This window comes from Rhinatrema bivittatum, chromosome 2, assembly GCF_901001135.1.
Source record: "Rhinatrema bivittatum chromosome 2, aRhiBiv1.1, whole genome shotgun sequence".
NCBI lineage: Eukaryota > Metazoa > Chordata > Amphibia > Gymnophiona > Rhinatrematidae > Rhinatrema > Rhinatrema bivittatum.
Window position 1 is genome coordinate 527958206 of NC_042616.1, and position 24144 is coordinate 527982349.

Sequence of the window (24144 nt, forward strand, 5' to 3'; positions counted from 1 at the left end):
AAGCACTCCAAAAAGGTTGGAAGACCTCGAAAACTGTTCGAGGCACTCAAATCTATGTTTTCTTGGCCTCCCCGAGTCCCTTGATGATCAACAGCTCCCTGCCTTTTTGGAAAGCTGGCTCAGTAATGAACTCACGCTTTCCCGTGCACATGGCCCCCTCCATATCGAACGCGCACATAGACTAGGGCCTAAAAAGGCCTCAGATCCCCGGCCTAGGGTAGTAATAGCGAAAATTTTTAATTTTGCACATAAATGCGAAATACTACAAGCTACCCAAGCTGGTAAGTCCTTGGTTTATGAAAACCAGAAAATCATGATTTTTCAGGACTTTTCTGCGGTGTTAGCTGCCAAACACTGCCTTTAGGTTCTAAATTGATCGCGGCAGACCTTCGGGCAACCCTGGTCCATCCTGCACGCCTGCGGACCAATACTCAAACAGGGGTTCGCTGGTTCACGGAAGTGGAGGAGGTGCACAATTTTCTACGCACTCACTCACTCTCTGACTCGCAGCACTTGGAGGAGACAAATTTGAGTCCAGGCTAGGAGCTCACGCAGATTTGACAAGTCAGGCTACTGAATTCTCAGTTTATCATTTTTATCTACAGAACTCCCTGGAATTCGTAGGGGTTGCACATATCTCACTGCAACCCTGGAAGAGATGGGATGAGATGGCCTGGGTTTAAGGTCGACTGCCGGCAGGCACTACAAGACTTTGGCCTGTTCTCTTTGCTTATTATCTCTGGGCCCAACACTGAAGCAGGGCCTGCTTATCTGGATGCCATGTTTAATGTTGTGGATGGAGCTGAATTGGGGGGGTGGGGGGTTGTTTGCATGGAAGTGGCTTCCATAGGGTTGTTCTGGCTGTTGGGGATGTTTGGAGTTCTGGGTAATGGAACAGGTCAGGGAGGTGGGAGCGGGAGGTGGGTGTTTGGGGATATTTTGATACCATGCTGTGTTCTGTGCTACCTGTTGTAGAAATGTGTACTTACAGGTTCGGATCTGTTATAGTAATGTCAGGGATGTGTGGGGGCTTGAGTTGGGAGGGCTTCCATTTTGAAGCGTATTATCTGGTTCATCTGTTTTATGTTCCCAGGTTGAAGCACTCCTAGCTGCGGCACCCAAATAATATTCTGGAATGTGTGCGGGATAAACTCTCTAATTAAGCGTTCCAAAATTCTTACTCACCTAAAAAAGAAACAGGTTGATATCGCGTTTCTTCAGGAGACCCATCTAACAGGCATAGAACATGGGAAATTACGTAGAAATTGGGTTGGCGATGTCTACTTTGCATCAGCCTCTACTAAATCCGCTGGTGAGGCAATATTATTTAATAAACAGTTGCCCTTTAAAGTTCAAAAAGAAATTAAGGATGCTCGAGGGCAGTATCTAATTCAGGTATATGAGATTACTCTTGTATTATGTAACATCTATGCCCCTAATAATTATAGTCCTGGGTTTTTTTTTAGAGACCTTCAATGTCTTCTTCTCCCATATCTAGATGACTTTCTTATTTTGGGCGGCTACTTTAATGTTATCCGTGACTTCACTCCAAACATCCTCATGAGACCTGGGCATGAACAAAGGATCTATGCAACTTGAACAGTCCCTACACTTAGTAGGTGTGTGGCGCATACTACACCCGATGGAAAAAGATTTTACGCATCTCTCATGAGTGCACGCCACCCTGTCCCGCTTGGATTATTTTTTAATTAGCGGTCATCTTTTTACTAAATTTAATGATGCTGGCATAGGGGACATTGTTATCTCTGACCAGTGTGGCTAGATCTCCAGCTGTCCACTGTCACTTCCACATCCTGCCTGTGGTGCTTTCCATACTACCTGGCTGACAATATTCCTTTCCAAGAATACCTACAGGCTAAATGGAAGGATTATGCTGGGTTAAATAGAGAGCATAGGACCGAACCGGTCCTCTTTTGGTACGCCACTAAAGCGGTCCTAAGGGGAGACATCATATCTTATGTAGTTCATAGGCGCAAGGTTTTGGACAAGCGTCTTCTGGCCCTGAGCACTCAAATGAGGCATGCTAAGGAACGATTGGGTTAAACAGAGAGCATAGGACCGAACCGGTCCTCTTTTGGTACGCCGCTAAAGCGGTCCTAAGGGGGGACATCATATCTTATGTAGTTCATAGGCGCAAGGTTTTGGACAAGCGTCTTCTGGCTCCAAGCACTCAATTGAGGCACGCTAAGGAACGATTGGCAAGTTTTAATTCTAGCTCAAATAGAGAGAATGACCTTACTCTCCAAGGGACCTTAAATTCATTACTCCATCAAAGGGCCAAAAAGAGCCTTCACTATTACCAATACCGATTATACCAGTTTAGCAATAAATCGTGGAAATTACTGTCTAACTTAATTAGAGCGGCTCGTAGTCCACGGCATATCGCGGCTATCCGAACCCCAGCTGATCAAATTGTTAATGACACCTCGGCTATTCTGGCCCAGTTCAGACAATTTTACTCTGACCTATACGCTACTGACAGTTGGGATGAGGAGGCGTGTGATCGCTTCTGTACCCGAATTGACTTACCCTGCCTCTCAGAGACACAAAGAGAATGGCTGAATCGTCCACTTGGGGTTGAGGAGGTTCAATTGGCTATCTGACAGGCTAAGCGTTTTAAAGCCCCGGGCCCAGACGGCTTTACGGCTGAATTTTATAAGTGTCTGGTAGACCCCTTGGGACCCATACTTGCCCATACTTTTTCAGAGTTAATACGAACAGGCTCCTTCCCGGCACATGTCAATATTGCTCATATTACTCTTATCACAAAGCCGGGAAAGGACCCTCACTCCCCAGCCTCATATCGTCCTATATCATTACTTAATTTTGACCAGAAATTACTAGCCAAAATTGGCCTTTTTGACAGACCCCGCTCATTTCCTTTCAGCTCTGATGCAATTAATTTGGGAGTTTGGACTTTTCTCCAGCCTCTGCCTTAACATGGACAAATTGGAGGCCTTGGCATTTCCAGACTCTCTTCAGGAGCTGTGGGATGAGACCTTTCCTTTGAAATGGGCTAAGGGGTCCATCCGCTATTTGGGGAGTATGCTTCCCTGTTCTCCAGACCTTCTATATAGATGTAATGTTCCACCCTTGATTCAGAATTCACTGGAAAGGCTGCGTACTTGGAAGGCCTTGCCTCTCTCATTAGGAGGTCGAGTGAACATGTTTAAGATGGTTCTCCTCCCGAAGTGGCTTTAAGTTTTGCAAAATGTAACCCTTTCTCTTACACGCAAAGATCTGGTAAATTTGGATAAAGCGGTACGCTCCTACTTGTGGAAAGGTGGGAAAGCTAGAATACCCCCTGTCTGGCTTGCGGGAGGGGTTGGGGGAAGGGGGGCTGGGAATGCTGGACTTGGGCATATATAATCTGGCTGGGAACTTACGCCTTATTACGTTAATGTTTAAGCTGAGCGAGGATTGGTCACGCCCTTGGATTTGAAATTTGTACTGCAGTCAACCTCGGACAAACTTCCGACCTTTTTGACTCAATCCCCCTCGATAGCACCTCTTCAGAAAACATGGCAAGTGGTCACCAAGATGCTGCAGATACCACGGATGTGTTTCTATCTGCTACCCATTAGGGAAATCCTGGATTTTCCACTGGGCTTTCGCCTGTGGGGTTTCGCCTGTGGGAGTCTAAAGATATTACTCAGTTGGGTCATTTACTTAATGAGGAAGGTCAAATATTGTCGTTCTCTGACCTGCAAGCAATGTATCAGTTGCAGCCGGTCCAGGTATTTCCCTACCTCCAGATTCAACACTGTATTAAATCCTTGTCTCCCAAATCCACGCATCCCAGGGTTTTTCACTCTTTGGATGTCTTATTTTCGTTTGATAGGTCGCAGCCTCCCTCCCTTTCCTTTTATTATAAAAATCTCAAAAAAACGTATACGACAAGACCCATATTCGATACTTGTGGATAGATGGAACGGAGATGGGATGTTTGTTCTTACTGTCCCTATCCTTAGGGCCTGCTTTAAACGAGTGTCCCAATTAGCGGCAGGTATGTACTATCGGGAAATGCAGTACAAATTTTTACGAAGGGCATATGTGTCAGCTCAAATTGCGTACCATTCAAATTTCTTCCTCTAATCTGTGTGTTAAGTGTAAGCAAGCTACAGGCACGCTATCTCATTCTTTTTGGACCTGCCCTTTTATCAGATGATTCTGGGGTCATATTGCAAATTATATAAAAAATTTAATGGGGTTCTCTCTTCCCTTGTCCCCGTTCATTTTTCTGTTTTCTTCCCTTGTCCCCGTTCATTTTTCTGTTTGAACATTTTCCTCCGCTGCTGATTAAAGGTGCTGGTTCCCATTTATTCATCATGAAAGCCTGTTTAGTAGGCAAAAAAGTGATATTGTTACATTGGACGAATTCAGATGCCCCTTCTTATTGGGCCTGGCAGAACCATCTCCACCATATGATGTGCATGGATGATTTGAACTCTTGTTGCTCTCCGCTACAGTGCCGGAAGTTTTTGTCGATATGGGATCCGTACGTCCAGGCCCTACCGCACAGATCCAGGAGTTTGATTCTCAATGACTGACTTATTGGTTCTTTTCCGGATCTGGCCCAACTTGTATGAGGTGCTAAGACACACAGTATGGACTTATGGGTGGCTGTTCTGGTTCGTATAGTGTGTGTGTGTGTGTGGGGGGGGGGGGGGGGGGGGGGGGGGGGGGGGGGGGGAGGGGTTGAGATAACCTATGTCTTTTTTCATTCTTTTTGTCACTTGTCCCGTGGTGTTAAGTGTACCAACATCACTGGGCTGTTGATATGTTGTAAGCTTCATTCAAATAATAAAAATGTTTCAAATAAATAAGAAATTGGAATTACATGCCGCTATCCTTTCTGAGTATTGCCACGTAAAGAGGTCCTGCCTGCTCGCTTCTCTGCTCCTCGGGGTTGCCTCAAGCACTGCCTATCAGAGATCCCATCTCTATGCTTTCCCGCTCCTCGGGAGAGTCTCTACCTTACCACACCGGAAACTTTGACTCTACACTTCCCCGCTCCTCAGAGCAGTCTCAACGTCTTTACACCAGTGGTTTTACTCTACGTTTCCCTGCTCCTTGGGGCAGCCTACGTCACTACATCAGAGACTTGACTCTACGCTTCCCCGCTCCTCCGGGCAGCCCCTACGTCATCACACCAGAGACTCTGTTGCTGCGCTGTCCCACCCCTTGGGACAGTCTCTGCATCAATCCTCCAGAAGATCCTGTCTTCGGCTCCCCACTCTGCTCTGGTACATTGTATCTTTAGTCCTGCCTAAGTACTGTGACTCTTCTGAACTGTGCCTCTTCGTCCCGCTCCTCGGGGCGTCTCACAGTATCTCTCAGTGCACTTACTTGCGATCACGTGGCAGTGACGCAGGATGTTCTCACTCTACTGAACTACAGTCGTGTCCCCTGCTGCAGCTGATCTTGCCTCCCGACAGTGAGGACCTGTGGGGCTCCACCCCTCAGGTAGTATCAACCTCCACCCTCAGGCCAAGGGTCCACGAAACCCACGAATCCTAACAACCTAGATCAGTAGTGGACATCTTCTACATAAAAACGTAGAAGATGCCTAGTGAGACCAAAGGTCCATCAACCCAACATCTTTTTCAAACAGTGGCCAGTCCAGATCATTAGAAGGTTCCTGGCAGATCCCACAGATTAGATCCATTCCTTGATGCTCAATCGCAGGGATAAAAGTAATGGCTTTCCAAGTATACCTGGCTAATAACTGTTATGGACTTTTTCTCCAGGAACTTGTCCAAACTCTTTTTAAACCGAGCTATGCAAGATGTCTTGACTACATCCTAGAACAGCAAATTCCAGTTGAATTGTTTTAAATCTGCTACCTGTTATTAAAACATGACCACGAGAAATGATGTTAGGCTATTTAAATGCTTCCTGCTTCAACCACATATGGACATTTATAGGCAAGTGGCAGTTTTCAGGCAATAGTCAAATAAGATATCTGTGTACTGCCTTCCCCCGCAGGGCCTCTCTTCCTAGTTCCTTCCCACATGGCCTCATGGGCAACCTGCAGAATTTAGTGCCAGCTGTGAGGTCATCCAATTCCGGTACAACTGGCAGAGTCCAGCCATGGCATTAAGCAGGGCTGTCAACTGATCCATGTTCACCAATGTGTCTACTTCTAGAATATCTATTAAACTGATCATTATATTCTTGTTGGGTCTCCTATTTTCCTACTTGCAGAGATTTAACCAGCCCGGCCTACCAGAAACATGAAGGTTTTACCACCCTGTTTCTTCCATTCACGCACAAGCTTCTGGATTTGCTTCACTCTCTGATCGTAGAATTTCTGGCCACTGTACATCTTGAACACCACCCCAGCCTTCATGTAGCAACAGATATCAAAGATAACAGACAGCGGCAGTAGGAAGAGGCAAAGATCCAGCGGTGGTAGACAATCACCTACTCCAGTCCTTTCCCATTCACCCACAACAGGGAGAGAAGTCTGAGACTCACCAGGTACAGGGCCGTGTCCATGCTTTCTTCTCTCACCATATCTAACAACCAAGCAAGCGGCTTCAAGTTCTGTCCTCGATGCAACTAAGACTCGCTAGATATCGCGCTGTGTCCATGCTTCTTTCCATCCTAGAGTCCCATGCAGGAGTAGCAGGCATCTTTCTTTCTCTCTCTCTCTTCTCTCAGAGACGAGGTAGGACATCACTATACCATTCCCCACTTTGCTTATAGTTATCAGCATGCATTCTGCTATACGCCAGTCCAGACCTGTCTACTGATTGCAAACTTCCTCTGGCTCCAACCTCTTAAAGCAGTCCCAAAACATCCTATTGCTGGCTAGTTTGGCTCCTTGCATCTCATCCCTTAGCTCTCATGTTCCAAGCTGCTGCCCTTGTATTTCCAGATAAACAATAAACCAGTGCGGCGTTTCCTGTAGCTCTTAGCTCTCTCCAGGGCCTTCTCATGCTCTGTTGTCCAGAGCCTGCTAACTCCTGCTCTCCTTCCTTTCCCTCCCCCCCTGGCTGCCCTCTTCTCTCCTAGTTCTGGGCTAGCAGTTTGGGCTTTAATTCTCAACCAGCTACTCTCATTAGTTCTAGTTATTCAATTAACTCTGTTTGCAGAGGGTGCGGGAACTATCCTTGAGGGCTTTTCTTTTCTATGCTGTCACTTCTGTTTGGACAGGACCTCAGGGATAATTCTATCATTAGAAAGGGTGAGGCAGCTTCTACAGGTGGCTAAATTTTGGGGTGGCAGAAAGTGCCACCCCAAAACACCGCTGTGATAGCCATCTCATCCTGGAAAATGCTCTTGAGGAGAAAGAGGCTGGAGGTTGTTGGCGGTGCCTAATGAATCCATGTCAGCAGGGATCCCAGGCCCCCGCTTACAAGAATTTACTGATGGCAATGCAGCTGTGAAATGATGATGTGGGATCCCCACCTCCGGGCAGGAAGATGTTGTTAGTGGCACAGTCACAAATTGATATGAGAGTCCCGTGGCGACGTGATGACATGTCTGTGGGGATCCCAAGTCCCACGGGCAGGAAGACAATGCTAGCAGCAGATGGGTACTATGACATGCCCATGGGGTTCTGGCACCCCCGCAGGCAAAAAAGAAAAAAAAAGACCCAGGGGGTGGAGTGTGAGGGAAGGGAAGAGAAGGGAGGAAGTGACTGAGAACTGAGGCAATGGGATGGGAAGGGGTAAGTGAGTGAGAGGGAAGGAGATGAGTGAGAAAGGAGAAGGGTGTGTGAGAAGGGATGGAAGGGAAGTGAAGGGGTTGATTGCGAGGGGATAGAAGGGAAGGGTGGCGAGTAAGAAGGGAGGAAAGGGAAGGAGGAGGGTAACTGAGTGGGAGGGGAGAGAGGGGTGAGTTAGAGGTGAGAAAAGGGAAAAGGGGAGGGACATGAAAAAAGAAGGGGAGCAACGCTATGGGGTGTGTGTGAATGGGGGAGAGTGCAGGGCCAGTGGAAGCACTAGGTAGATTAGATGACCATCTAAAGTGCCACAGTTTTGGGAGTGGTAGAACTACAAAGATTGTGACTCCTTATGCTTCCCTCCTGCAAGGGCCCAGAAGAGGAAGTTGTGTCATTTGGGCCTGCGTAGGTGGAAAGGAGGAGGTGCAATCGCTATGGCCGGAACGAGTAAGATCAGCATCGGCCTGCATGGTCAGAAGAAATGAACCACATCGGCTTTTGCCCCAAGAAGAAAGAGGAGGGGTCCAGTCGTCCGTGTGGGCTGAAGTTAAAGGCTGCTGCCACTTGTGCGTTCCAGAAGGGGAGAATATGTGCATGTGTATGCGTTAGTGCGAGAGAGAGAGATGTGTGTATGTGTGAGCAAGAGACAGCATGTGAGTGTGTGTGTGAGAGAGAATGAACATACCGTGTTTCCCCGATAGTAAGACACCCCTGATAGTAAGACGTAGTGGGAATTTTAGGGGGGTCGGCTAATGTAAGACATCCCCCGAAAGTAAGACGTAGTAAAAAAATTATTTTTAAATACCTGGGGGAGGGCCGCGTGGGTCCAGGCGGCTGGCGGCGGGAGCCGGGTGGTTGCGTGTTACCGTAAATCTAGGCCGCGGGCGGGTGGGCGCTTGTTCCAGGCGGCGGCGGCGGCGGCGGGTGGACGCGCGTTAAATCTAGGCCGCGGGCGGGTGGGCGCTTGTTCCAGGCGGCGGCGGCGGCGGTGGGGGTGGGGGGGGGGGGGGGGCGGGTGGACGCGCGTTAAATCTAGGCCGCGGGCGGGTGGGCGCTTGTTCCAGGCGGCGGGTGGACGCGCGTTAGTTCGAGACGGCCGGCGGTGGTCGCTTGTTCCGGGGGGGGGGCGGGTGGACGCGCGTTAGTTCGAGACGGCCGGCGGGCGGCGGGTGGTCGCGTGTTAAATCTAGGCCGGGGTCGCACAGGCGCGCATTCATTCACTGCCGGTGGGGGCTGCCCCACCGGCAGTGAATGAATGCGCGCCTGTGCGACCCCGGCCTAGATTTAACACGCGACCACCCGCCGCCCGCCTCGAACTAACGCGCGTCCACCCGCCCCCCCCCCCCCCCGGAACAAGCGCCCACCCGCCCGCGGCCTAGATTTAACACGCGACCACCCGCCGGCCGTCTCGAACTAACGCGCGTCCACCCGCCGCCTGGAACAAGCGCCCACCCGCCCGCGGCCTAGATTTAACGCGCGTCCACCCGCCTCCCGCTGCCGCCTGGAACAAGCGCCCACCCGCCCGCGGCCTAGATTTACGGTAACACGCGACCACCCGGCTCCCGCCGCCAGCCGCCTGGATCCACGCGGCCCTCCGACAGGTATTTAAAAAATTCGACTGTTTTTCCAATATAAGACATACCCTGAAAGTAAGACATAGTGGGACTTTTGGGGGTAAAAAGAAAGTAAGACGCTGTCTTATATTCGGGGAAACACGGTATATGTGTTAGAGATTGTGTGTATATGAGAGTGGATAAAGTTTGTGCCATTAATCCAGGCCAATAGCAGGGTGACTGGAAATCAAACGTTCCTAGGTATGGAAAGCTGGGAATTTTTTAAAATTCTTATTGGTTTTAATTCTTATTGGATGTTATTTAATGTGTCTGCTGTTTTGAAACTTTTTTTGGGAGGGGGACTTTTTAAGAATATATATGAGTTTAATTGTAAAATGTTGCTCTTTTCATCAGCTGTTTTGTCATATTTATTTGTTTTATTAGTGTTCTTTTACTTTTATGAGTGATGTTTTAAAGTTCCTGATTTTACTGGGTAATCAATAAACATTTCACTTACTAATAAGCCCTGAGTGAGTCCTGTTTCTAGGTTAGAGGAGTGCAGATCTGTAAAGGGGAGGTTTCCATTCAAATGCAGCTCCTCCCTTTCCGGGGTCTGGAATGGCCGTCCCCCTGATAGTTTTTTAACCAGCTCCCTGTCCGAGGGCAGTCCTTTATGGGTTTTCTGAAGTTAGGAGGTAGTTCAGAAGCTTAGCATTTATTGTTTTTTAGGCCCAGTCATGAAAAGCAGGCTAACCCATCCTGTGGAAGCTGACCAGGGTCAGAAGGGTTTATATCCAGTCTACGAACTAGCTGGTTGGGATATCCAAGTGGGTAAATATTCAGAGGTTTTCCATTTTCTTAGTAGGAGGCCTAGTGAGACCTTGTGCACCACCTGGACTCAGATTGTGGAACCTTGTTTTTGAGGCTGCCTATGTTAGGGAAATGTTGCATTTGATGGTTCGCAGGGACAGCCCACAAGCTGTCACCCTCACCTTCGCAGCTGGCATGCTCTGGCCGGCCACTGCTGTTCCCAACATGGCTGGACACCACCCTTCTCGCAACAGAGGCCGCCAAATGCCACTGGCTCCTGCCTCTTCCTGCACCCCCGATGTCAGGCTTCTTAAAGGGACCAAGATGGGAGAGTCCCTGCATCCCCTACTTATGATGTCATCCTCTTCACCCTATAAAAGCGAGGGCAGAGACCAGTCCAAGGTCAAGTCAGGTAGCAGGCAAGGCATACTCAAAGTCTAGGCAAGGTTTATGGCAGGGAGCAGGCAAAGCAGGAAAATGTCCAGTCCAAGGTCAGCAACTTAAGAGTGAAGCCAAGGAGATAAAGGATGACACAGCCAAGGCAGGGCTGGATGAGAAGTCTGGGAAATAACAAGGCAGGAAGACTAGAACACAACATGACAGAAACAAGTAAGGCAGGACCAAGACAGCTGCAGGCAGGAGCACAGCAGGAGACCTGGTGCTGAGTGGTTGTGCTGACTTTCCTTTTATACTAGAACTGAGATGACATCATCTGTCAGCGCCCACAGTATGTGCTGACTGCCAGAACCTAGGATGTAGCACGTTGCAGGAGGCTATGCCTGAAGACTCTGGAGTTAAGGGGGCGTTGTGTGAACTTACCTTCTTTTTTGGAAAAATCTGCTAATGAAGGTGTGATCCCTGGCTGCTACTCTTATAATTACTTTGTTGATTGATTCACATAGAGATTACTTATTGAACCTTTTCTTTTGTAAGTTGGGAATTACCTTTTGTAACTTAAATGTCTGTATGTACCCGGATGTAGCAAGGATTACACAATCTAAAGAGGAAAAGATTTTTATTAATAAGAGACCAGTTGTGTTATAACTTGGAGACTTATTCAGGTTGAAATCTCCCTGAAAATGTGTGATCAGAATTAGTAGAACGAAATATGTTTTTTATGATCTGCCTCAACTTGCTAAATTAATTAATGAGAGAATTTCTTTGCAGGGCCATTCGGTTCTCCCTCAACCGGAAGCCACTTCAACTCCCAGAGTTTGATACGCAATTAGACATGTTGGGTGAATACAGATATAGCAGTCTATATTCTTTGTTGTTGCATTATTATATTTTTCAGGCAATTTCACTTGTTTTCTTCCCTAAAGGGGTATAAGACGTGGGTTTTTCTCCTCCTCTGACAATATTCTGTTTTTGAGTTTTTCATCTATTACTGTTCTAAACAAGAAATTTATTGGATATTAATTGTAATTTCAAAAAATAAAACATAAAAACAAAATTGCACCACTGAAAAAGCCTTTTATTATAAACCCCCCCCCCCCTCCACATTTCTCCTTGATTCAGAGAGTCTGTCGCCTAGAGAGAAAATAATACAAATCTGGTCAGGTAGAGGTCAAGGCTGCCTGTAGTTCATATTCTATCACACAGGTGGGCAAACTCCGGTCCTCGAGGGCCACAACCAGGCCAGGTTTTCAGGATATCCACAATGAATGTACATGAGATGGATCTGCATGCTCTGCCTCCACTGTATGCAAAACTATCTCATGCATATTCATTGTGATTATTCTGAAAACCTGGCCTGTTTGTGGCCCTCGAGAACCGGAGTTCACCATCCCTGTTCTATCATATACAATGATGCTGTCTTCAAAAGTTATCTGGGTAAATGACGATCCTTAAAAAAAACAAAACAAAACCCCATCCGTGGGCCTCCTGGCCCAATTCGTACCACCCACCACAAAAGTCTGACCTCGCTGGCCAGGACCTCCCCATAACCCCTGAAATTTAAAAATAAATCAGATATTGTTGGTATAGAGTATGTTTCCAGTGCTATTACCACAGTAATGCTGGAAGCACCCAAGATTGTGTGTACTGCGATCCCAAGTTTAAAACAGAGGCTCCAATTCAGATACTGGGGGGAGGACCCAAGAGCAAAATTGATGGTATATTTAGCGGGGAGTGAGCGGGAGAACCGGGCACAGCTGCCACCAATATCCAAAATTTCAGGTGGTTGGGGGGTCCTGGCCAACGGGTGGGGGGGTGGGTGTCAGAATTTTGTGGTTGGGGGTGTAAATTGGTCTAGAAGGCATGGAGTTATGTTGATTTTTTTTTTAATTTTTTTTAATTTAAAAAGGATCACCTCTTAACCGGATATCTTTTGAAGACATGCAGTTAAGTGGCAGGTTATCCAGTCTCACAAGGTCGGTTAACTTTAGGCATACACTGAAGCAGGTCTAAAGATGATATAACTAAAATTCAGCTGTCACATGTGCCGCCCACGGCAGATCCACAGCGTGGCCCTCTCACCTTCTCACACGGACTCCAGCTCCTGGTTCCTCTTCACTGGCGGCGGTGGGCCGCCAGCTCCGATCACAGGTTGCCTCCGGTGCCTCCAGTATTGTCATCCAAAATGTCCTTGCTCGTCGGGTCTCTCCGCATGGCCCGCGGAGAGATGCCGCCATCGGCGCCGTGCCCCTCCCTAGGCACGTGCGCATCGCTAGTTCTTTTAAAGGGCCCATGGTGGGAACCCGGCCGCGGCCCCAGATGCTGACATCAGATACTTCAATGTATATAAGCTCAGGCCTCGCTCAGGATAGCTTGTGAGTTATCGGTCTAAATGGCTTTTGAATATTGACCTCACTGAATCTACAAATACTTCAAAAGAGCTGTTTTGCATTGTGAAGATACGGAAGATCTCACTTCAGTTAATTTTTGACAGATAACTCCCATATGTAATTAGAACTCTCTCATACACTATGCAATGTTTATATTGACCATTTCTCCAGCAAGATAACTGCTATTCAGAAGATGGTTCCCACCTTATTGCTGGCTTCTACTGTTTTTGAGTCTTAATGCTCTAGCAGATCAGTCCACTCTTCAGATGGCTGATTTACAACATCCAAAATATTGACCTCCTCAATGCAGCTAAAAAGTCATGCAAGTTCCACAACGTGCAGACTTTTAGCCACATTTTAGACAATGCATTCCAAGGTGGCTATGTTAAGGTTAGAGAGAGGAGCAAAATAATGTACATTGATTACATTTTCAACTCTATGCATATTATTGTGCATGGCAAAGAATCCATGTAAAAAGCAGGAGCAAAAGCAAGTTTTGAAATCAAAGTATGCACGTGCCTTCATTTTGAAAGCTAGTGCAAAACCCACGGGTAGAAAGAACCTGCAAATGCTGTCCTTATGTGGACAGCTGGAAACTTTGCCCCCTTGAAAACACCTGGAAGATGTGATGACAGAAATGAGTGCTTCTGTGGTGGCTGCAGCATACCTCTGCTGATGTTTATCAGAGTAGCCGTGGGCTGCATCAGCTGGAGCTCCCGCTTCCCAATCAGCTTGTGGGTATCAGGCGTCAAGGGCACCACCAGCATCACAAAGTCGGACTGCTGCAGGAGCTCTTCGATCTTGGCACAGTACGTGGCCCCAACAGCTCGCTCCTCCTCTTTTCTGAAGGAAGAGCAAAATCAGCACAGGCAGACTTATTACCAAAGCAGATTAGGATTACTTCATGGCTCTGAACGTTTACAGCAGTTCTAAGAACTGGCTGTAGCCTGATAAACTAGCAGAAAGACTCAGGACCAAGCAAGGCTTTCACGCGCTCACCCACTCAACCTGGAAAAGTCAAAAGGATTGGGAGTTCTGGATTACATCTTCCGAACTGGTGACTGTACGGAGTATGGTAGAGAGCAAAAGAAACTATTCTCTGCCCTAGAAACAACCAGGAGTTTGTAAGTGCAGACCGTTTTGCACTACTGGGCCTAGTGACATTGTTGTGTAATATTTATATAAATGGGTATGTCTGAATATTCTCCGTGAATTATGCATTGAAAGATGACTGTATCGGATATGTTCCTGACATTCAACAAGGTGTAATTCCATTTTATAATTATGTGAGTGAATTGGTAACAGGAAGGAGGAAGAGAGAATGAAGAGAAGGACAGGAGAGACAGGGGAAAGAATAGTGTAAAGCAGAAGAGAAACTGGTAAAAAGGGATAAGGGAGAAATGAGAGATCTGCCTTTTGGGTCTAGCAACGGAACTCAGGCTACCCTAAGATCTCTGTGGCAGGGACTTGAGATATTTGAGCTGAAGAAATGGCAATAGTTGGATTATGAGACCTCAAATCAGGGCAATAGCACATACCTGTTTTTTGTTTTGTTTTTTTTTAATCTTAGTTAGACTCAGCACTTCAGGAAAGCTCTGGCATTGGCAGATTTAGTGAAATCAGGGCCTGTTCTAGTTTTTAGTTTGATTATTGTATGCTCTTCTTGGGACTTCCAAAAACGTATCTACATAGTTTACAATTGGTTCAGAACGTAGTGGGCCATATTATTATGGAATGTGGGATGAAAATATGATCCCAGTACTTGCACAGTTGCATTGGCTCCCGATTGCATATAGACTAATATTTAAAAAAAACCCTAAACTCTCAAATTTAGGTCCCTACTCCCCCTCGCCAATAGAGACATAAAAGCATTGTCCTCCCCCCGGCACCCCTTCTCTCCATCCCCCTTCCCCCAAAGGTGTGACGATAAATAAATGGGCTTCAGGGTCCTCCCTCCACGTGATAGAAGCAAGGTCAGGTTGGTGCCATTTTGAAAAATGGCGTTGACTGGGTGGGGGTGCTAGGGACATGGGACTGAATTCTTATTTTTAAGGTTCGGGAGTGCGGGAGGAGGGTCAGGAGATGGGGGGAATGCCAGAGGGTTCGAGAGGAGAACCCTGAACCCCATTTAACTTCACACTTTTGGGGGGGGGGGAGGACTGTGTGCCTCTATGTCTCTACTGAGGTGAGGTGAGGTGTGGGGACCCCTGAACGCCCAATGATTTTCACTTAAAACTTTGGAGGAGGGGGGGGGGTGAAAATGGAGGGGGCCATCGCTGCCGCATACAAAAACTCTATTTCTATTGAGGAGTTGGGGTCATCTCGAGTGGGGGCCCCAGGTTGAGCTGGGAGTCAGCCTTGACACCCACTCAACCTTTTTGTTTAGACGTGGCTTTTTTTTCTGGGTCCTTTAAAAGTAACATGGGAGCCTCAGGACCTAGGTTAGGCTCCAGTTGCTCCCTTGTCACATTTAACGCTTTCCAGGAGGTGTTGTTGTTTTATCACGGCTGATCACTTTTTTAGTCAGCTGCGATAAAATTGCCTATTAATGACGTTCTTTGCATGCATTTGCATTATTCATGCAGGAAAATCACATGCACAGCAGGTCATTGTAATAGCTGAGGCAAGCTGGGCAGGGCCATGCATAATATCTCATACATTGCACGATATATGCTATTTAATGCACGTAAAGCACTACCTCGGCTTGATGCATCACCCAGTTAGACTCCTAAGTTAGCCTCCTAAATTAGGAATCCTTTTTCAGCCAAACATAGCATGCTAAGTGTTCAGCTGAAATTTCATCTAAACTCATCCTAAATGTAGGCCTTCTATTCATTGCCTAGATTTAAGCTCTCAAGTTAGATGCCTAGGGCTGAAAGTCAATACTAAGCACCTAACTTTCTCCCCCCACCCTAACTCCACCTCGATAGACCTACACCTTTTGGGTTCCTAGATTTAAGATCTCTCTACATTCCACAGAATAGTTGCTTGTTCCTGAAATTTCTATTAACAATGCTGTTCTTGTACTTTTCTCCTTTACCACACAGATACAGTGATTAGGCAGTTCACTGGCTGGATATAAAATGTCTGGTTTTCTTGCACTGAGCTTTTTATCAATTGAAATTGGAATGTCCTAGATGATCCTGTTGCGTCTGTCGGTCTCAGATGGCTTCGCCTGACATGCCTTACCTCTATTTCAGCCTTCTCCACCAGCTTCGGGAGAATGGCGTGAGTAGCGTCTCCTTGCCGCACCCTCTGCATCCCTTGGGCACGGTGTCCCGTATTGTTATACTTGAGGCCTTCTAGGGTGTGCGCGTGCACACGCCTCATGTCTTATAGCAGTGTTGGAGCATACCTCGGGGGCGTCCCCCTCGAGTGACATCACTGCTTCCGACTACAAAAGGTTGCCCATTTGCTGACTCTCGCCGAGTTAACAACAGATTGGATTCATTCTGGTCTGAAGCTGCTCTGCCGCTTCTGCTGGAAGCTATCTTCACCCTCTGGGGTTCTTCTAACTTGGGTACCCGCTCCTCGGGGGCCCTTTGCTTATTTCCAGGTGCCTATCCTAAATACAGGTACTCGCTCCTCGAGGGCCTGTGTGTCTATCCTGGTGCCTGCTACCAATTCTTCTACATGCTGGAACACTACCTATCAGCTACAGAGAGTGAGTACTACTTCTCCCAGTCTGTTTATCTACAGCTCCTCGTTGTCTATCTGCATCAGGCCCTACACCACCATTGTGGAACGGGTCCTCCGCCGAGGATCACAGACTGTTGCTACCTATCTTCTCTCTACTGCTTATTTGGAACTCTATCTATTCAGCTACAAGGGAGTGTGTAATAACATCTGCCAGTCTGTCTCTCCTACAGCGCCTCACTGGATATCTGCATCGGGGCCTTATACCACCATTGTGGGACGGGTCTCCTCTGCCGAGGATCACTCTCTGCCGAGGATCACTCTCTACTGCCACCTCTAGTGAACCATACAAGCTGCATAATAAAGATATATTCTCTGTGTTTGTGCATCTGAGTCTAGCCTGGTGCAACAGTTTCCTATGGGGCTCCTCCCTGTAGGCGTCACTATCCACCAAACACCTCAATATCATAACAGATCCCAATTCCACTGTTTTTCTGGTCCTGTAATGTTGTAGTTTTCACACAGTTTCTAGTGCATACAGGTAGTCTGACATCAGCACATCACATTCAGCTAATAAAATGTCAAGGATTATTTGGCGAGGAAAGAAGAATAAAATGGAGAATATCATAATGCCTCGGTATCGATCCACAAGGCAACTGCAGTTCTGGTCCTCCCATCTGAAAAAAGCTTCAGCAGAACTGGAAAAAGTATAGAGAAGGGCAACAAAAATGATAAAGGGGATGGGAACAACTCGGGCTGGTGCTTCCATTAGGTGAATTAGGCGGTTGCATAGAGCACCAACCTTTAGGGGGGTTGGGCATCAAAATCACCAGTGTGAGCCCCTGGCCATTGGCCAAAGACAGAGAGGCCTCACGAGGCTGCAGGCAGAGCCCATCTTCCCCTGGCCAAAGACAAAGAGAGAAGTCAAACAGGCTACAGAAGGAGCACATCCTGCCCCGTGGCCGAAGATGAGGAGGAAATAGGCCCGGGAGGGCTGTGAGTGGAGGCCATCCTGCTCATGCCTGAACACAAGAAAAAGAGAGGCCCGACAGGGCTGGAGGCAGAGATCATCCTGCCCACAGCTGAAAACAGGAAAGAGAGGCCCAGGAAGGCCGTGAGTGGAGCCTATCCAGGCCAAGGCTGAAAATGAGGGGAGAGGCCCTGGGGTGGGGGGGGAGGGGGCATGGGCAGATCCCATCCTGATTATGGCCAAAGACAGGAAGGAGAGAGTCCTGAGTGGAATCTATCCTGTCCATGGCTGAAGATAGGAAATAGGCCCGGGAGGGTGAAATAGGCCCGGGAGGGTGAAGCCCATCCCACCTGCAGCAGAAGATGACAGGGAGAGGCCTGGCGTGAGAGAGAAACGGAATTTGTATGTTTGTATGTGAGCAAGAGAGAGAAAAAGGGAGAGAGAGAGCCTGTGGAGTTGTGTATATGTGGAGTGAGAGAGTAAGGGATCCTGTGTATTTGTATATGAAGAAGAGAGAGAGGGAACCAGTATATGTGTGGCAGTGAGAGTGAGAGGTTGTGTGTTGGAGTGAGAGAGCAAGTGAGCCAGTGTGTTTGTATATGAGTGAGAGTGAAATAGGGTGCCTGTGTGTGTGTGTGGTTGTGAGTGACAGAGAAAAGGAACCTTCAAGGTTGTGTGTGTGTATGAGGGAGTGAGAGAGCAAGGGAGCTTGGGTGTTTGTATGTGACAGAGAGAGAGGGAGTAGATGTGTGTGTATGGGAGCCTGAGAAATTGTGTGGATGAGTAAGAGAAAGAAGGAGCCTGTGAGGGAGTGTGTGTGTGTGTGTGTGAGAGAAAGTACCTTTGTATTGTATAAGAGAACATTTGTGCAAGTGAAAGTCAGACAGTATGTGTACGTGTAACAAAGACGAGAAGGTTTGTGCACAACAACCCCCCACTCTCCATACCACCCGCTAATCATTGATATTCTCATAGCATCTGTAAATCAAATGTTTTCAGGTATGGTGAGCCAGGGATTGTTTTTTTCCTTGTTAGTTTCAATCATTGGGTGTTTATTGATATGGCTGATGTTTTTAAATATTTTTATTTTGGTGCTTGGAACATTTTTACAAATATTTATATTATTGGATGTTATTCTGTATCTCTGCAGTATTTAAATATTTCTTTTCATTAGTATGATTTTGCTATTGATGTTTTTTTATTTCTTGATTTTGTTTAATATTTTTTATTTATTTATTCATTTATTAATTTTATTAGTCACCTGGTGTCAGGCTCTAGATGACATAAAACATTTAATATTCATAATAAAATCAAAATCAAAACAAGAATAATAGACAATGGTAATATTTATTTTTTTCCATTTCTATAATGTTCTCTCACCCTAGCTTGATGGACTCTATAATAGAGTACCATCAAGCTAGGGTGAGATAACATAGTAGAAATCTCATCTTTGTGAGACTTTCCTCACTTCAAATGAAGTCAAATCTCACCGAGGTGTACTGTACTGTTCGTATGTCTCACTCTGCATCTATAACTGGCCCATAAACCCTAAACCACCACCAACACCTCACTTCGAGCTATTAGCTGGCCCTCCTATAGTAATATAAATAGTTGAATTCTGTGAAGGCCTCCCCAGAGGCACTCTCTCTCTCTCCTCTCCCCAAGCAATTTGCAATCTTTGGGCATATTGCACAGCTTAATGCCAGGAAAAAAAAGGTGTAGTTAAAACCATGCAATAGCATGCGATATGCTATCGCACAGTGCGATATTGCCCCTCATTTTAATTAATCCTGCCCAAATCCCTCCCCAATCCTGCCCCTTCAAAAAATTTGCATTCATGCCCTGTGGTAACACGATGACCACATGCATTATGGCATTAACGCATGCGTTAACGTGTTATCGCGTGCATTCATACCATAACGCATTTTGAAGAATGACCCTGTTTATTCTGTATTTGGTGAGGATCTGTCTGTATTCTGCATGTGTGACCAAAATGAGGTATTCTATTAGCATGTAGTTTCTGTGTAAGGATCTAAAGAATCTTAGCTTGTTCTGTTTTCCTAACAGGAGGTGTATTGGTGTTTTAAAAGCACCTGGTGTAATATTTGCAGTGCTGTATTTTCATAGGTAGGGTTGTTTCAGTTTGAGTGCTGGAAGTCATGCTGTTTTGATATGGGAGGTTTATTATATTGTAATTGTAATGCAGTTTACTCGTGGCTTTATGAGTGCTAAGACCACACCCAACATGCATTACAATAGGCCTAATTCCTTTTGGGCTGAAAGTGTCTTTTTTGCAGTATTTTCTGGTTGGCATACATCAATGCCTGTAATTATAATTGTGATAGTTTTATCACAGAAAACTGTACTTTGAATGTCCTTTTTCATCTAAAATCTGTTACTTTAAATGCATAAATTTTAATTGTGCATGGGCTGGGCAGGGAGGGAAGAGATCAGGGTCAGGGCTGAGGGATTCAGTAGGGCACAAGGCTGTAAGGTTCGCCTAGGTCACCTAATGCCCTGCACAGGCCCTGGGAACAACTCCCTTATGAAGAAAAGCTAAACAGGTCGGGGTTCTTCAGCTTTAAAAAGAGACAATTGATAAATTAGGGTCAGTTATTACTTTTTCCAATAGTACTAAAACAAGGGCCTTCCCTGAAACTAACAACCTGTAGACTTAAAATCAAGCTAAGGAACTTGTTAACAGAGGACAGAGTCAAGGTGACTAGCACAGTAGGTTTTAAAAGAAGTTGGACAATTTCCTGAAGGAAAAGTCCATAAACAATTATTATTAGCCAAGTTGTCTTGGGAAAGCCAGCATTTATCCATGGGAATGAGCAGCAAGAAATAAATCTATGTTTTTGGATCTACTGGGTAATTGTGACCCAAACTATCCACTGTCAGAGACCGGATGCTGGGCTGATTGGATCTTGGTGTGACCCAGCGTTGCATATTTTATGTTCCTGTATGTGACTATTTCCAGTTCTCTTTTACAGAATCTGCATTTTTCTGTTAACATTTTTTCCTGTGCCAGTTGTGAACCAACTCGTCCGTAGTCCACTGTCTTATGCTGAAACTATCCATCTCCCATCTTTAGATTGGTCTCTTTAGCTATTTCTTTGTCAGGTTTTGATCCATGTAGTTGTTTCTGAAGTAACTCTCTATATTTCCTTCCCAGTGTAATTATGATTTTACCAATTATTTTTCCTTATTTGCTAGCCTAATTCTTTAAAGAAATATTTCTCTTGTTTTGCAAATTCTTTGCATGTTTCCCCTGGGTCTTGATAGATTTTCACTCATTTAGACTGCTCGTCAAAATGATTGGATGGAGACCAATTCTGGCCGTTCACTTTCGTACTTCAACACTTCGTGTTAGATATTCAAAGATATCCAATTAAGTTAACTGGATAAGACTTAAGCGGATAATGTACAAGGGATATTCAGTAGCACAGGAATACTGCTGAATATCCCTGTAAAAATTTCTAGTTAGTGAATAAATCTTACCTGGCTAACTTTTAACCTGCTCAATAGCAGATCTAATTATCTGGTTAACTTAATTGGATAAGTTTGAATATTGTTACTTATCTGGCTAAGCTAGCGGGATAAGTAGCTCCTCCCTGGAACACCCACATCCCACTTACCACTTATTTGGCTACTTAGCCGGATAAGTACTCATCTGGTTAAGTGGTTGCCACTGAATGGGACCATATATTCAGCCACTGCCACTTTGCTGGATAAGTCCCTACTTATCCGGCTAAATAATGCTCAATATTGACCTCTTTTTGAGTATTTGGATCTACTGATGATGTTAGGTATGCTTGAAGGTCAATCACAGCAGCTCTCTATATATAGTCTATTTCTATCAGGCCTGTACCACCTATTGGAAGGTACAATCTCAGTATACACTGATCCTTACAGATTGCTGGATGGGCATGGAGAAGTTTTCTTGTTCTTATATCCAACTGTTTGAGATCTTTATTGAGCCAGTCTACAATTCCAAAACTGTAGGAGAGTGTGGGGATTGCAAGTTGATTGATAGCTTGTACCTTAATCCATGCTGTTAAAGCACTTTTCAATATCCATTTCAGTCTCCTATGGTATTCTTTGCTGATCTTATTTCTCAGACCTGTTGCACATTCTTATACTCCTAGATATTTATAAATGCCTTCCTGCTTAAGATCTTTTATGTTACATTCTACAGTGTTTTCAGTTTTGCATTATTTTCCTTTGAAGAAGAGTGCCTTGGCAAATTTGTCTAGGCCAATGACATCCTGATGTCATTTGAGAAGCTATTCACTACTCAGAGATGTTCTGCTAAATGACAATCACAGTAGGTGTAATACTTCAAATCATCTACAAATAGCAGGTGCTATGTTATCTGTGGATCATTATTTTACCTATTTTAACAGAATTTTAGTTTAAATTTAATTTGTATCCATTTTACTAACTTTTAAAATGTCTGTATCTCCTAAAATTTAACATAAATACTCCTAGTTTGTTTTCCCTCCTTACTTTATTTATATTTTAATGAACTTATTTTAATTATTTTGCACTTGTTTTAATTAATTTTAAATAACTCTTGCAATGTATTTTGAATTTTGTATGTATTTATTGTACACCATCTAGATTGTTTACAGATTGATGGTATATAAAACAAACAAATAAATAAATAAATTAGTGTTTCTAAATCCATAGCCCACAGACTTGATAAAAGTATTCAGTGATTCAGTGCTAGATAAACAGAAGTGGTAATAGGAAATATCCCTGCAATATTCCTTGCTAAATCCTGGATCTTGATGTTAGGGATGACATACTGGTCACCTTCATAAATGAAAGAGTGGAGACTTCCAGCGATGTCACGAGAGACGGAAGCACACGGGTAGAGCTCCGTGGCCCCGCTCCCTGAATTTGCTTAAAATCGCTCTCCCTCACCAAAGCTCTCCCTCACCAAAGCTTGACAGTCCCGACAGCTGGAAGTCCCTGAAAGTGCTGGATACCAGCCCAAGGAGCTGCACAACCGATCGGGTAAGAGCGTGCGCTGCACCTTTACTTAGCGGGTCTGCCGGGAGAGCAGTGTACCGGGTGGGTCCGGAGGCTGCCTAGAGGAGTCCCTCCCTTGCTGAACTTGGATCCCTTTGATTCTGGATTCCCCCGAGCTGAGGCGATCCAACGGCGACGCAGCACTGGGCATGCGAAATCACAGCAGATACTGCACCAGCGATCGCAGCACTCATCAGCCATGTATAGTGAAACCAAAAATGGCCACGGCCCCTACAAGTGAAAATGTGACCTCCTCCTTCACAGAGGAGACCCTGAAGCAGATTTCTCAGCGAGTCACAGAAGCCCTTGATGGTAGGCTTATTAAACTTCAGACTTCTATAGAGGATATTAAATCAGTTATGGAAAGTCAGTCCAAGCGCCTGGACACGGCTGAGGCCACCATCTCGGATCTTGGGGACCGGGTTTCTGACTCGGAGCGACAAGTGGAGGAACTGGTACCAAGCAACGTGAGCTTCTGAGCCGGATGGAAGAACAAGAGGACAGAGGACGTCGGAAGAATCTGAAAATCATTGGCCTTCCAGAGCAAGTGAAGGATGGTGAACTGCGCAACTTTGAGAAGTGGCTCCCGGGACAGGTCGGACTGGATTTGGTGGAGGAACACTTACAGTGCGAATGAATTCATTGGATGGGCTCTCCCTGTGATGGAAATGGCAGGCCTCGGCCTGTGATGGCACGCATCTTGCACTGGGAGCATAAAACACAATTGATGCGGGCCTTTTGTCAGAAAGCAGTGGTGGAGTACCAGAACAGCCGCATTATGATGTTCAGCGACTTCTCAGTGAGCACTGCAGCGCAATGGAAATTGTTATCGCCAGTCTGTACGGAGCTTCATAAATGGGGCATTCAATTTGCGTTGCTGTATCCAGCAAAGTTACGCATACATCATGACAATAAAGTATTTGTTTTCACTTCTAAGGAGGCAGCAGACGGCTTCCTTAAGACTCTACCATGGCATGAGGAGGAGTGAGGCAAGAGTGTCTTGAATACAGTTCTTTGTTCCTATATTTGGCACGGTTCAGCTGGAAGAACTACGACGGCCATTGTGATGGTACCTGGGTGAGTGAGGTAGCCGTAACAGGGGGATCTCTAGTCTTCTACATCTTGGCCCGCAGAGCAGCGTGTGAGGACTTGAGCGAAAGGCTCCGGACCGACTTCTAAGGGGCGGAGTGTGGGGGCCTGGGAGATGCCTCCTTCACCACCGATTGTCAGGGCTCACTGTTTCAATTCAATTGGGTTTTGCGACGTACTGTTCGGGGCCAGCAATGTTTGCTAATGTTTGGTTGAAGCTTGTTTCTTTGTTATCTCTATGACCATTTGGTGTTTGTAGGGGGGGAGAACTTTTTGATAGACCCGGGAGGGGAGCGGGACTAGAGGAGGGCACCCCAGACCCTGCTGGTTTGTGCAGGGTGGGGTGTGCCTGGGCCTTCAGGAGTGTGGAAGTAAGCTGATTCGAAAGTGGTGGTTGGTGGGGATGTTTGTGATGTTAGGTATGAATGGAATGAGTATTGATATGAGTGTGGGGGGATTTGAGGGGCAGGGTAAAGGGGGAACCTCTTTATGTCTGAGGGGGGTCTTGCATTTCTGGCTTGCTCGGTATCTATTTTGCTGTTCTCCAAGGCCCAGGCTGCGGGGCCTTGG

General features: G+C 46.1%; 1 protein-coding gene across 4 annotated transcripts in view; it reads right to left on the reverse strand.

The window, feature by feature from the left end:
* The window catches only part of LOC115085149 (glyoxylate/hydroxypyruvate reductase B-like), a 144903-nt gene that overhangs the window by 22172 nt on the left and 98587 nt on the right, over positions 1–24144 (reverse strand). For all 4 annotated transcript variants that reach the window (XM_029590804.1, XM_029590805.1, XM_029590802.1 and 1 more), the window contains one exon: positions 13510–13685. In XM_029590804.1, coding sequence (XP_029446664.1) covers positions 13510–13685 — 176 coding nt within the window. The remainder of the gene's footprint in view (positions 1–13509; positions 13686–24144) is intronic.